General features: G+C 46.2%; 1 protein-coding gene across 2 annotated transcripts in view; it reads right to left on the bottom strand.

The window, feature by feature from the left end:
• The window catches only part of LOC144799615 (hydroperoxide isomerase ALOXE3-like), a 186,609-nt gene extending 172,868 nt beyond the window's left edge, over positions 1 to 13,741 (bottom strand). For both annotated transcript variants that reach the window (XM_078671024.1, XM_078671025.1), the window contains exon 1: positions 13,554 to 13,741. In XM_078671024.1, coding sequence (XP_078527150.1) covers positions 13,554 to 13,700 — 147 coding nt within the window. In that variant the 5' untranslated portion in view covers positions 13,701 to 13,741. The remainder of the gene's footprint in view (positions 1 to 13,553) is intronic.
• Between the last annotated feature and the right edge of the window lie 1,911 nt (positions 13,742 to 15,652).

Here is a 15,652-nt window from a genome sequence, read left to right as displayed (position 1 = left end):
TTTTATGGTTTCCTACAAATTATGGCAACCGAATAAAGAAACTTGAACTGAACTGAACTGTATTTCCTGGAGCTATTTAGTAAAATTGTTTCAAGCTTCTGCAGCTCTGTGAAAAAAGAGACACCAAGATTATGGTGCCATGCTCAGGTACAGATACAAGTTTCATCCCACTAAATATTTTCAATATTGAGAAAGGTTTGTAAATAAAAAACAAGCATTGGCAAAGCCAATAGGTCTTGCTTTTGCGACAGTTCGAGGTTTTAGCGTTGTAAATGACAATGTCTTTCACCCAAGTGTTATGGATTGGAGGGGAATTATGTGGGTTGGATTCAATCAATCAATCAATCAATCAATCAATCAATGAACTTGTAAAGCGCACTACTTACCCGTGAGGGTCTCAAGGCGCTGATGGGAGGGGGTGCTGCTACTGCTCAAAGAGTCAGGTCTTGAGGAGCTTTCTGAAGATGAGCATGTCTTGGGTCTGCCGCAGATGGATCGGGAGGTTGTTCCAGGTCTTGGCCGCGAGGAAGGAGAAGGATCTGCCGCCGGAGGTTGTTCGTTGGATGCGCGGGACGGCGGCGAGGGCTAGGCTGGCGGAGTGGAGCTGGCGGGCGGGGGTGTAGAAGTTGACTCTGTTGTTTAGGTAGGCTGGAACGGTGTTGTGGAGTGCTTTGTGTGCGTGGGTTAGGAGTTTGAAGGTGATCCTCTTGTTGACGGGGAGCCAGTGCAGGTCTCTTAGGTGGGAGGTGATGTGGGAGGTGATGTGACATTGAGGATCAGTCGGGCGGAGGCATTTTGGATGAGTTGTAGTCGTCGCAGGTGTTTTGCCAGGATTCCTGCGTAGAGTGAATTGCCGCAGTCCAGCCTGCTGCTGACGAGGGCTTGGGTCATCGTTCTTCTGGTTTCGGATCGGGATCCACTTGAAGATCCTGCGAAGCATGCAGAGGGTGTTGTAGCAGGAGGAGGAGATGGCGTTGACCTGCTTTGACATGGAGAGGGAGGAGTCGGGGATGAATCCTAGGTTGCGTGCCTGGTCCGTGGGTGTTGGAGCTGGTCCCTCGTGGAGGTTGGTTTTGGCGGTGTGTGGGTCCTTTGTGGAGGGGCCACTATGAGCTCAGTGTTGTCGGCGTAGGAGATGATGTTCAAGTTGTGCTGGCGGGCCACTTGTGCGAGGGGGGCCATGTAGATGTTGCAGATGATGTCAGTGGTTTTGGATCAGAAGGGTGTGAGGCGGACTCTCTGGGTTCCGCCGAAGAGGAAGGCTGTAGTCCAGTCCAGGGCCATCTTCTGGATTCTGGCTTCTTGGAGGCGTGTTCTTAGTGTGCGGTGGCCGGTCCAGGTGGATGAGGGCTGAAGTTTCACCGTTGTCTAGTTTGCGCCTGATGTCGTCTGTGGCTGCGATGAGGGCTGTCTCGGTGCTGTGGTTTTGTCTGAATCCGGACTGGGATGGGTCTAGGATGTTGTTGTCCTCGAGGTGGTGGGTCAGCTGCATGTTGGCGATTTTCTCGATGACCTTCGCCGGGAACGGGAGCAGGGAGATGGGCCGGAAGTTCTTGAGGACTTTGGGGCCCACCTTGGGCTTCTTGAGGAGGGCGTTGATTTCGGCATGCTTCCAGCTTTCTGGGAAAGTCACTGTGTTGAACAAGTCGTTGATGACCTTCCGTAGTTGGGGTGCGATGGTTGTGTCAGCTTTGTCGAAGACGTAGGGTGGGCAGGGGTCTGTCGGGGATCATGAATGGATGGAGTTCATGACCTTCCGGGTTTCGTCGTCATTGATGTAGGACCAGGAGGCCAGCTGGTTGGTGCATGTGGCATTCGTGGTAGGGTCTGTTGCGGTCGGGGTGGACGAGGTGTTGAAGCTGTCGCGGATGTCAGCGATCTTGCGATGGAAAAAGGTGGCCAGCGAGTCGCACAGGTCTTGCGAAGGTGGGATGTGGTTGATGTTGGAGCTGGGGTTGGAGAGTTCCTTCACAATGCTGAAAAGCTCTTTGCTGTCGTGTGCGTTGTTGTCCAGGCAGGCTTTGAAGGAAGATCTGTTGGCTGTTCTGATGAGGTGGTGATGTCTGCGGATGGGATCCGTATGTGCTGCGTGGCTGTCTGGTGTGTGGTCGTAGAGCCATTTCTTTTCCAGCTTCCGGCATGTACGTTTGGAGGTCTGGAGTTCTTTGGTGAACCTGGCGGCTTTCTTGCTCGGGTGGTTGATGGAGGGTTTGTTGAAGGTGTAGTGGATGCAGCGGTGGTCGGTCCAGTGGAGTTCGTGGTGTGGTTGAAGGCGATGTGGGTGCTTGTGGAGAAAACGGGGTCAAGCGTGTGGCCGGCGGCGTGGGTGGGTTCGGTGATGAGTTGTCGGAGGCCGAGGTTGGCGAGGTTGTCGATCAGGGTGGCGGAGTTAGCGTTGTTGTTGTTCTCGAGATGTAAGTTCAGGTCCCCGCGGAGGATGTAGTCCGTGGCGGCCAGTGCGTGGGTGCTGGCGAGGTTGGCGATGGAGTCACTGAAGAAGGCCCGGGGTCCGGGAGGTCTGTAGACGAGTGTTCCACTGAGGGTGGTGTTGGGGTCAGTTTGGATCCGGAAGTGAAGGTGTTCGGCGGAGTTGAGGGAGTCTCTGCGAGCGTGTGGACCTGGAGGGTGGACTTGTGGACGATGGCTATTCCTCCTCCAATTCTGTTGGTGCGGTCTGTGTGGGAGATCGTGTAGCCGTCCGGGATGGCTATGGCGATGTCAGGTGCCGAGGAGTCTTTCCACCAGGTCACGGTCAGGAAGGCCACGTCTGGGGCAGAGGTGTCGTGTAGGTCCCAGAGCTCGACGGCATGTTTGCGTGCGGAGCGGGTTTTGAGGAGTATGCAGCGGAGGTGGTTGGGACCGGTCCTTGGAGGTTTGGTGGTTCTGTCGCAGGTGAAGTTGCAGGTGTGGCAGGAGAAGGGTCCGTGGGTACGTTTCGGGGCAGCCTGGAAGCAGCGGTGGTCTAGGCTGGTGTTGAGAGCGTGTAGGGTGTTGGCGTCGTATTGGAGTCTGGCGTCGTGGCGGGTGCGGGGTCCAGGCACGGACTCCGGCGCGGCAGTAGGGCGCCTGCTGCGTGGCCGCTTCTCAGCCTGCTTATGAGGAGGCTTGGGAGGGAGGAGCAGCTGGGAGGCGGGAGCGGGGAGGCCAGTGGGTGTGCTGGGGGGCGGGACGCAGGGAGGCAGCGACGGGAAGGCTGTGATGGGGCAGTGGGGGGCAGGGGGAAAAAGAAACTGGTGTGCAGGGCGAGGGAAGCGGCAGCAGGGGCACAGGATCAGCCGGTGACGAGAGGCGCTGTGGAGGGCGACCTGCCTGCAAGCAGGGTCAAAGGTCGCTCCCACTACCGTCACTTGGCTGGTATTTCAGGAGGCCTGAGAGGGAGGAGCAGCTGGGAGGCGGGAGCGGGGAGGTCAATGGGTGTGCTGGGGGGCCGGGCCGCAGGGAGGCATCGGCGGGAAGGCTGTGACGGAGGCGGTGGGGGGCAGGGGGGAAAAGAAACTGGCACGCAGGGCGAGGGAAGCCCAGGGACCAGGAGGCGGACGCAGGGGGACAGGATCAGCCGGTGATGAGTGACAGTGTGGGGGTGACCTGCCTGCAAGCAGGGTCAAAGGAATTGTTGGTTGTCGAATTGTGTAGAGTGGAATACTGTGGTGAGGAGTGGAGTTGTGCAATGTAATTATGTGGCATGGTATGCAGTGGGATTATGTGAACACTCATAAGAGGGGCAGCAACGAGAGGTTGACTACACATATGTACAAGCTGCTAAAATGAATGCAGCTAGTTTTAAAGCATTGGCAAAGTCAATAGGTCTCAGCAGTGCCAAGCTATTGACCTTTTAAATGTGAATGCCTTTGAGCCATGTTGTTTAACACTACATCTGCTGTTCTGCATGGCTCAAAATTATTCAAAATTGCGTTATGCAGTGGCCAGCACAGGCTCTTCATACCACTTTTTTTTGTAAGAGATGGTTTCATCTCAAAAGTAATGACTTGGACGAAGACTAAGAGATAATAGATGGTTGGAAAGAAAATTAACTGCAATAAAGCTGTTTTTGCATAATATCATGGTGTTAAATGTCAAAAGTGTTGAGTATATTTATTTTTAAGGAACAAAACAATCCTCTTTGTGAGCAGGAAAGATTTTACGTTGCATCACGCATTAGCAGGCGATATGATCTATGATAACTTTTTTTTAAACATACACTTAATGTTGTATAGTTGGCACTATGATGTATGGTTCTTAAGTGTTAAAACATTCATGATAAAGTCCTGCGTTATCAAGACTGACCGCTATTTTACCTTGAAACTATCACTGCTGTCCCCATGTGGGCTATACAGAACAACTGTCTTTGGACACTGTTTCACTGGATTTAGAATGAAAACTTCATAGAATCCCACCCACTCTCATGCAAGGCTGGGGTGCAATGTGCCTGTCAAGCAATGGATTGAGGTAAACGGCTCCTAGCAGCAAACTCTCCTAAACGCACATATATCGGATTGAACACTGCTTCCCTGCCCTTTGCTCCCTGAAGTAATAAATAAATGTAGGTATAACGTATAGGGTGCAACAAGTTATCAAACTCTAAAAACTGTAAGGATTGCTTCATGCTTTTTTGCACTTTACCTCAGAAGCAACGTGTTAAAGTTTTCAAGTGCAAAGCTTTTTAAACACATACCTGATGCTTGCAGCCAATATTATGGGAGAATATACAGGTACATGCATCAATTTAGGCTTTGCTTTGCGATTCCTTAATTGCGCTTATTGAGGAATCGCAATTAAGGAATTGCAAAAGCCTATGCATGTAGGAATCACTATAAAATTAGCGATTCCCAAACATTCCTTAATTGCGATTTGCAAATTGCGAGTCGCAATTAAGAAATTCCTTCCTATTCATTCCTATAGGAATGAATGGAAGATTGCATTCGCAATTTGCGAGTACCAATAGGTACTCGCAAATTGCGCATGCAATTTCAAGGGTGCAAGGGTGTCAAAAGGACACCCTGTTGCACCCCTGAAAATGATCTGTGCACACATGTTGCACACAGACATGCCCCAAGGGCATGTGTGTGTGTGTAACCTACAACTTTGAAAAAGGCTAATAGGGGGCGCAAATTACCATCAATTTGTACTTGATGGTAATTTGTGCCCCCTATTAGCAAAATCGCAATTTTTTATTCCATCATGCATTGCATTTAAGGAATCGCAATTTGTGATTCGCAATTTAAGACATCTCAATAATTTGCAATTTCTTAAATTGCGAGAGACTGACAGGTTGATGCATCGCAGAAGCCCTTTTTGCTGGCGAAACACTGCCGATTTTGGCGAATCGCACCGTTTGCGCTCGCAAAAATGGATGATGCATGTGTCTGATGTCTCATTCCAAGGAGGGAATGAAAATGGAATCATATATATTTACTGAGGGTGTAGGAGACATGATGTTGCCACTGGGAAAGCCACTTTCCTCATACAGAAAATTAAACGGTACCTTTGTTACACAGATATGTATGCAGATTTTTTCACATTGTTGAACACCGGCATAAATGTTATGAATTGGCCTTCTCCAGCAATTCTGTATTTGTAAATCCCTAGCAATGGTGATGGGCAAGAGCTAAATAAAAGGCTGAACTGAGGTCAGAGTTTGGAATGAGGCCAGGAGGTGGGCTCAGGTCAAAGGCAGGACTGAGGTCTGATGAGCTGCTTAGTCAGCGGTAAGTCACAAGTTGCTGCCTAGGTCCATAAAGTTGGACTCTGGTGTAAAAGTCCACATTTGTAAAGCGCACAATCACCCGTAAGGGTCTCTAGGCGCTGGGGGCCGTCGGGAAGATTAAGCGAGCTATTGCCCAGAGTCACATGGTGCTGGGCTAACCTGCCGCCGGAGCCGGGGATCGAACCGTGGTCCCCAGATTCCAGCGTCAGTCGCCCTGGCCGCGGCGCCACACCTCTTCCCTTGTGTGACCATGTTTTAAGATGCACACCAAGCACAGCCCAGCAGAAAGCACCTGACCCTTTTGTACCCTCAACCCCGGAGACCGCCCTTCCTTATACACTTAGATAGCTGAACAACACAAGGCCAGATGCCGACAGGGAGGCCTTTCTAGCAAACCCAGCGTGCACTGCGTTTCACGTCTGGATGTGAAAAGACACTTGATCGTAGTTGAGGCCAGGGCTGAACTGGCCGTAGAGGGCACTGGGCATTTCCCCAGTTGCCGGAAAGGGTGCGGGCGTTTCTGGACCTTTGGGGGACGGGGGCATTTTTGTTACTGGAGTCCTTCCTAATGGTATAAAAAATGAAAGTCACCTACGAAATTGTTGCCGGGCAGGATAAAGAAAAGAATGGATGAACCGACTGAACGTATTTTCCCATTGTTTTGTACTCACTGGGATGCTAAAAGCGGCATTATTGCACGGGCCGACCATTCAGTTTGACCCAACTCTGTGTAGTCCTGTTAAACGATCAATGGAAAAAAATGACAAAGGGCCGAGTCTAGCAAAGAAATACACGAACATAATTTCGGAGAGCAATGGCAGCACCATTTTTCCATGAAATGCTTCATGTCGGATTCCTCCTGCTTCTTGGCTCTGTATTAAGAGATGATATTATTACCAGTCGCTGTGATTCTTAATGTACTGAGCTACAAATGATGAAGGGCACAATTAAGCATGCCTGCATGCTGCACATTGATCTCTATAGTGGGTGCTATATACGTTTCCCGAACACTAACTTATAAAGACTCAGCAGTTTATTGCCTAGGAAATGGAGGCACTTGATTAAAGGGTTACCAACCCAGGTAAAAATTACACAAATACCATTTTAAATAGAATCCCATTTAGAATTGGAGTCTCTATTTATTTAGTTTTTCATATTTGTGGTCGTTTCCAGTTGTGAACCTTGCTGTGCTTTATTTATGTGTCGTTTGTTTTCACTGATCATCAGAGATGCCTTTACTCGTGCAATACGTTTATCTTGCTTTATTGCATGCCCCATCAAGAGATTTTCAGTTTAACCTTTCTCTCAGAATATGAAGAAAAAAGAAATAGAAAGGCATGCTTGGTGCAAAACTTATTGGCTGATAAGTACTTGCAGTGTTTACCAATGGCTCATCCATTTCTTTTGCTTCTTAAAATTTGGATTTGTTGTGGGAATTCTAGTAACGATTTCAGCAGTAGAGTTCTTGTTCTACAAATCAACAGCTTATAGACTTATTGAGGTTATCGTAGCTCTGTAGGAGTAAACAACTGACCAAAAGGAGGGACAAAGAGGGAGGATTGACCACTAGCAAGCAAGGGATTTTTTAAGCACACTGAAACAAACACATTAAAGTACTGGGTGGACTTTAAGCCCACAAAGAAGTATAAACTATAGCCTTATAGTCCGCCGTAGTGGGCTATACCGGCTATTAAAGGCCCGCTGCAGCGTTAAAGGCCCAAGCCGAAGGCGAGGGACTTTAACAAGGCAGCGGAACTTTATTAGTCGGTATAGCCCTGACACGAAGAGCTATAAGGCTATTAGAAGATTCTGCCACTAGATGGCAGAATGTTCTAACAAATAAAACAAAGCCTTCAGGGAGCTCGAGGGGATTGAAATCCCCTCAGGCTCCATGAAGCCTTTGTTCACAGCCCGAGCTGCTAACAAAGAAGCTTTGGAATGTTGGAGCTCCGGGCTTATACCAGCCATTATAAGCCCGGAGCACTCCATTGTTTTCAATGGAGCTTCCAACATCCCAATGTTCTAATGAAGTATATACAATAGATCTCGAATGCTTGACCTAAATAGGTGAATCTCTTTACTAGGAACCACAAAAGACCCCTCCCTACCTTGCTCCATCGACCACTAATGACTTGGTCTTGATCCCCCTCAAATTTTGAAAAGGATGAACTAATGGCTTGTATTCATCTGTATTTAATCACCAAATGGCCTCAGAATGCCTACATGCTCATGACTTTCACCCCACTGGCTAATACAGATTGAACAACATATTTATTTTTTATTTTTTTGTCATTTTAATAATTAGGCTAGCTTTTAAACTAAGTTGGTTTGGATAGTTTGTTATTTGTCAACTGTGATGTTATTTTGACATTGTTGTACATGCATGATATGCATTTCTCCGATGAATCATTGATGCATATGCCAAGCTGCTAACAGTAAACCAGGTATTCATGAAAGAAACTGACTGACCCAAGATGAATAGCGTAACAGTTTGGTTCTTCACATGTAGGGTTTTTAAGATTGCTCAATTTTCTCTAAATTTCATCTGCACTTTTCAGGTGCTTTGAAGTTCTCCCCTCAGGTATCCACCCACTAAAGGTAATCATTCAAAAGCCAGCCTGTAGGAATCTACTTTTTTCACTCAAATGTGCAGACTACTGTGGAGTGCGCCAAAGGACAAATCAACATAGAGGCTGGCTTTACGCATCATGCTTCGATGGACTTTGCATTTTCAAGATTCTTGTTGTTTATATCCTAATGCTTGGCACACTGTGCAGCTTCCAATGTTTGAGGGACCCTGAGTAGGTGGCAGCAATGCAAGGCTGAAGGAAGCTTAATCACATAGTATGTCCTTAGAAGCATCTGGAAATGCCAGACACATCAATCGGAGCTGGTACCTCCCAGGTATTTCCATAAACGGCTTAGACTATAGATAAGGTATTTGCAAATTTGTAACAAAAGGTTGCAACTAGAGTTTATCAAATTATAATAGCGAGTGTTCCTTGGACTAGGGTAGAGTAAACTTAAGAGATGCTTGCTGACTTCCAGCTGACAAGCCCATTCTAGACTCTGCTACTCTCCACTGCCTGAGTGCTAAGGCTTCATGTATTCTCTAATCTCACCACAGTCTTCGCTCTCACCAGGGCGTACCCCTTCAAGCTCGCTCCCGCAGGGGCTCTCTGCAGGCCAGCAATCGCCCTGGGAAGCCATATGTTAATAGCTTAATGGGCTCTTCTGGCGGAGCTCCACAGACAAGTTTCTATGCCATCACCCTCTTGGCCACGCCCCTGTGTGTGCCGTTTTACTGTAATTTCAAACTGACTTCTTGTCAGGGTCAACCTCTCTTTTTAATACACTTATAACTCGCCCCTTTTGTTTATTTAAAAGGTTGGACATTTACTTTTGCCTTTTACATGTCATGGTAGTGAAAAATTCCTAAATTCATTTTTCACTACTGTGAGGTCTACATATCCCTAGGGAGAACATTAGGTTGCCTTGTTACAGTTAATAGATGCCAACTTTTGACTTGGAACAGGTAGGTATTTTTGGTGTCAAATTTGTAAAGGCCACTATTAGAAAGTTGGTATTTTGCTGCCCTATTTGGTGACTGCATCCTGTTTCTTGGCCACATGAATGAGAATAGCAGAAAGCGGAGCTATGTTTTTTCCTCCTAGACTGCTGCACATTAGAGAGAATAGGTGTGATTGGATGGGCCGTTAACTGGCAGGATGTGGTGTGGAGCTGGACCACAGCAACTGAATAGGCTGTGCTCTGCCTTCACACAGAGGACTTGTCACCACTGCATTGTTCATGTAGTGACCTTGGGGCCATGGCAGGGTAGATAGGAAATTTTAAGGACTTCAAAAGGAATTCTCTAGAAGCTTCTCCTACTTCAAAGCAGGTGCCAGGAATGACAAGAGGACCCTCAGACCCACTCTCAGACCCACTCTTCAATACACCTCTGGATCTGTGGCTACTACAGAAGGACAGCTGTGCTGCCCTGTTGCCAGAAGAACTGCTACCATACTGCCCTGCTACTCGGCTGCCTCCTTGCTGAGAAGCATATGCCCCCTTCTTCCCAGGCTTAAGTGACTTAAAGGGTCAGCTGACTATCCCAACTCCTGAGGCCTCTTTGCAACTACCCAATGACCTGCTGCCTGGACCTGCCTAAGCCCTGTTGGCTTGTGTTGGAGTGAGTTCCTGATCCCCAAGAGGGCCCCCTCCAGTTATGGACCCTTGGTGTGCCATCAGTTGAGCTGTGTTTTCACTTTATAAGTGTTTAAAGTGCTGCATGAATAATTTACATATTGCCTGTGGCTGGTGTTTGAACAGGGTTAACACCCCACTCAACCACCAACCCAATTTCTCAGATTCTTCATATGAGTATGACAGATATTTTTATCAAGAGGAATCTGTTTTTTCCAAGTGGTCCCTACCCAGACGTTTTGCAATAAACCAGAATTTTCTCTTTGCTCTTACAGCAAGAACATTTTGTAAGTAATGTCACTTATTTGAGGCATGTCTATCCCTTGTGACACGTATTCTGTGATCTTAACAGGATCTCCCTCTTGAGGGGGATTAAGCACAATGACCAGGACTTCCCTTTTGTAGTGTCAAGGGCACTACCGTCCCTCTCTTCTACCCCTTGAAACGCTGTCTATTACAGAAGAAGAGAATCTGAAGCGGATAGTCCCACAACACAGGCAATGGCAGTGACTAGAGTTCACTCCAAGATGTCTGCCACAGTGGTATGTGCATAAAAATGTTACAGAGTAAGGGTGAGAGCTCAGGATTACGCTTTCCTTATCATCTCTATCTCCTTTCTGAGATGTGCTCAATTCCCTTCTTTGTAATCTATCACTTGAATCTATGATCACCCTTTTAAAGTATACAAGGGGAATCTCACCCCTCTTCCAGTGTGTCCCACGCAGCTCACAGGAATACAGCAATACACATGTGTCTGGAGGGTCCCTCTGCTCCCTCATGCCTCACTGGGCTTTCCAAAATGGAACACAGTGTTCTCCATGTAATGTACCATTGCAGGCACACTTTCACTGTGTACATACACAGCACACTTATTGTTCAGTACTCCCACCTCCAAGTATTGTGCCACCCCAGTCACACAAACATGCAACACACAATCATTGTGCACACTGCTTTGTATTATAAACTTTCTGGATGTTTGCTATTTGCAAACACACACACTGCCAGCATACACAAACCATGCATGCTGCTCAACACTTCACTGTCCATGTACTGTACTTTTTGCAAGCACATACACCTAGCACATGCCTTCATTGTGCAAAACAATGACATATTAAAAGTAAAACATATAAAATATGGAATTAAATATATTTAAGTCTCCACAACATACGCCCACAAAAAATACACCATACTCCTAAGATATAATAATAAATTAAATACACAATTAACACAATCAAATATAAAAAAATCATTATTCATTTAAAAGAAAATATTTATAACTTAAAATCGATTTAGTTGCCACTCTATACCCCTGTAAACCCCACACTACACACCTAAAATAAAAAACGTACACAATTAACTCAATTATCAATTAAATAGTTCATTTTAATATTAAAAGCAATTATTTACAATTAAATAACTGCCCATCCTGTACACCCATAAATCCCATTACCGACTCATAAAAATAATTAACTAACAATATTAACATAATTATTGATCAATAAAAAAATTAACATTAATTAACCATTATTTAAAATGTAATTATTAAATTAAATTACTTCCCAACCTCTACCACAATAACATCCGCACCCCATATATAAAAGTTAATTTAAAAAACATTATTAACACTATTGACATCATTAATTACCAATGAAATAATTAATATGAATTAAGTATTTAAAAAACGTATTACATAATTACCACAATTAATTATTAATTAAATAAATACTATTTTACAATAAACAAACAATTTATTAAAATTAAATTACTTCCCACCCAATACCCCTATAAACCCCCAACCCGCTATGGTAAAATATATATAACTTTTCAAAGTAATATTTAATAACTACTACAATGTTCACAAACACATTAAAACATAAACAATATTTAAAAAAATAAACATCATATACATATAAAATATATAACTAAATACATAAATAATCAAAATCAATAGGACATACCTTAAATTTGATATAATTGACAACGATTTTCTAGCACTCAATATTAACATTCCACTATATTTTTATTCAATATTACTGTCATTTGATATTTTTGTCTTGATATTCTCCCTCACCACCGTCCTAACTCACCACCTCACTTCTCTTGTTCACCCTTCTTTCTCTGCTTATCTAGCTCCCTCCCTTTAATTTACTCTTACCTCTTGCTGTCTTTCTTGCCTATCTTTACATCGCCTTTTTCTACTTCATTCTCTCTACCTCCCTTTGTTGTATCTCATTGCTCTCTACCTCACCAATCACTAAATCCACACCTTTCTCCGCTTCCTCACCTCTATAGCTACCCCCTCACAGACTAAAGGGACTATTTGTGAGGCCATTTGCATCGCTCTTGCACCACAGTGTGTGGTGCAAGAGCGGCGCAAACCCTAAGACAGGTTTTTGAAGCCACACAAAGCCACTTTGTGTGGCTCTGAGTGGCTCTAAAAATCTTGAGTTGCGCAAAGTACTGCAAATCACTGTGTTGTGTTACTCTGCAATGGGAAGTCATTCCATGGATGTTGTGCAACTCTGATGTATGTTAACGCGTTTCGAGATTTTAAAAAGCTTGTAAACCTGGGGATGCAAAACAATCTTACAGGATGGTGTCCCTTTCTGAACAAAAACAACCCTGTATTCAATGCAGGCACCCTTGCCCTATGATGAAATGGTGCCTGCATTTGTGCGATGCTGCCAAAAGGGCGCCAGGGCAGGGGAAAGGACAGGAATGCACCGTATTGCCGTAAATGTTTGTTGTTACGTTATACTGTTTTGTATAGTGCGCAGCAACTCAGCAGAGTGTCCCGGTGCTAGGCAGTGGGAGATCAACCAGGCAACTGGATTAGCTGTGAAAGAGCCAGGTTTTTAGTTTCCTCTTGAAGATATCCGGGCTGTGTGCTAGACGAAGCTCTAGTGGGAGTTTACTTCAATAGAGTGGCCCCAGGTAGGAAAAGGGTCTCCCACCTATTCTGAGGCTGGTGTATTCCTGCCATTCCCCTGTCACACAGCGCAGCAAGGTTACTCGCTACGCTGCGTGGTTTCCCCATAAATAGACCCCTAAGTCTCTCACAACCTTACCTCAGTTTTCTGTGTCAAGTATCTCACCACAATCCACCTCGGCATCCTTTGACTCTCCCTACATTTCCATGTAACTACCCCCATTTCTTTATCTTTACCTCACCTGTCTTTTAATGCACCTCTTTCCCACCGGTCTCACAGCCTCGCCTTATTAACCTGCCTCCCTCTGCATTTCCTCCCCTGTCCTGCTTCAGCTCTCTTAATTCCACTCCACAGTAGGGCTTGAATGAGCTGAAACAGAGTATCAAGTTCAATCCGATTCTGAACATTTTGCACCAATGTTTCTCTCGCTGAGGACTTTCAAGAGGACGCGGGGGACAGCTCTAACCGAGGGGACTTCGAGTGATTGGCGCGCGGTGCACTACGACACAGAGCCTCACATTTACACACAGCTGCAGGGGGTCCGCTGTGACGGCGCCCATTTCCAGCTCCAATCCCCAGCGATCCGCAGCAGCACAAGACTCCTAATTAAAGAAAATTACAGCAATAAACGATAGCGTATAAATCGCACACCTTAGTGTCTCCACCCTCTCCTGCGCACGCGCCCAAACCTGTCAGTCCGCGGCTCTACTTACAGCGCCTGGAATAAAATCAGGGCCAAAGTGATCGAGAAGGCGCTTTTCACCCTCGGCCAGGGACCCCACCAGGGTGATGGAGATGCAGTCCAGGGTCTTGGCAAGGAGGGCCGTGCCGGTCTCCACCTGTATCTTGTAGGCAGCCATGTCCTCGGGAGCAGCTCTGCGGTACTGGGTGAGTGGGGCTGAATTCCTTGCCTTTGTAAACAATGCAACTGCGCTGGCGTCTTTATAAACACCCGGCCCTTTATCCTCCCAAGGAGGCCGGGTAAAAATCTTACAGGTAGATGAGATGTGGGCGCGGCAATAAGTTAACAGGCAGAGCCGAGCCAAAGGGCTGGCATGGCTGTTGCATGTAAGTCGCGCAACAAACGTGAAAATATGACAGACTTTTCACATTTAGCATCTCTTTATTCAATTTTGTATAACATCAGCAAACAAGGCAGTCGGATCACTTGGCCTGAATATATAAGCAACAATAGTAGAGCTTGCATAATATGTGTCTGTATAATACCCACGGGAGTGTCCAACTGTAACAATAACCATAACCAGGGCCACTGGAATTATACTGCAGGAGAAGGTCAAATTATGCGAAAGGGTTAAGTAAATTATGCAGCAAGAAAAGACAAATTATGCAGCATAATGCTGCATGCTTTGTAAAAATAGTACTTATTATTTCATAATTTTTAAACTTGGTAACACTTTATGGGCATTGATTGCACCTCATTAGTTTATCACCCAAATATAGCTCTGGGCAACAGAAAGGTGATCAGTCTAGTATTGCAAAGTGCCTTCTACTGCCCGAACCGTTCGTGCTAGAATATTGTATGAAAATCTGCAGATTATTTGGCAGATGATGGTTTATGTGGCAAATGTGGCAAATATATAATAATGTGAATATTGCTGTGGCCGCACAATCATATGACGTCTGCCTTAGTCCAGATGCGCGGATCATGTAAGACAGCCAGTGTCAAACTTTCTGGAAGGAACCAAAGGGGCAACTCTGGAGTGTACACTGACTTTCAGGGGGAAATCCTGCATGTGTTTCTTCCAGAACCAGAGCCCCTCAAAGCAGCAGATCGGTGGTGGTTCACTCTTCATCAGCTCCCCAGAGTCCCCTCCACAGCAGCGGGCCATCCAAGTGTACCCACATTATCCAGGTCTCTGAATCGACAGACCCTACTATCCATCTCATTGGCCACTGCAATTGTGCTGCTGCATAATATAGCTCATAGTCGGATGCAACTAGGCCCCCTCTTCATCCTGGGAAGAGATAAAGGTTGGTCAGCCTCACTTCGCGTCTCCCATTAGCCCAAGTTACCATCGATAATAGAGAACACAACTTGTTAAACAAGGGCTAATTCAGAATGAGTGGGAGCGCAGAGAAGTAATATAGTAACTGTTAGCATCTTAGAGCTTGCAATGTGGAAAATGGTAAGGAGCTCCAGAAGGGAAGGGAGTTCCTGATGCAAGTAACAGCTCGCCCTAAGTTACCCTTGAATAGATCCTGTTCATTGTGATTGGTGTGCACTCCCAGGTATTTAAATGTATGAGTCACAAAATGCAGTACAGTATTTGGGGGAGTCCACTGCCTGCCAGAGTCCCTGGCCGTCATTGGAAACAGGCTGGATTCATCCCAATTCACTTTGAAGTCCAACGCCTTGTCAAAGTCTTCAAGTGCTGCCATCACTGCGGCGAGGTTTTGTTCAGTGGCCATTCCCTCATGCATGTATATCAGGGCATCATCTGTATATACGGTCACCATGTGCCATCTCTGCCCATCAGGACCCCTCAGTCCCATGACCGGGCCCTCAGAGTGTGGACCAGAGGTTCTATAGTCAGAGCAAATATAAGAGGGGAGAGTGGACTCCCCTGACGTGTCCCTTTTTCATTCTTGATAGGGGATGCTAAATGTCCCCTATACAGCAGACTTACCCATCGGAGTAAACCGTCCCCTATGCCGAACCGCTGCAGCACCCCCAGCATATAAGGCCAGCTGAGGGTATTGAAGGCCTTTTTGATATCTAGGGAGATCACCCAGTGGTGCTCTTGGTGCCGCCTATCCCAGTGCATGATCCCAAATAAGCACCAATGATTTA

Source organism: Lissotriton helveticus, chromosome 12 (genome assembly GCF_964261635.1).
Source record: "Lissotriton helveticus chromosome 12, aLisHel1.1, whole genome shotgun sequence".
Taxonomy (NCBI): Eukaryota; Metazoa; Chordata; class Amphibia; order Caudata; family Salamandridae; genus Lissotriton; species Lissotriton helveticus.
This window is presented reverse-complemented; position numbering and strand designations above follow the sequence as displayed.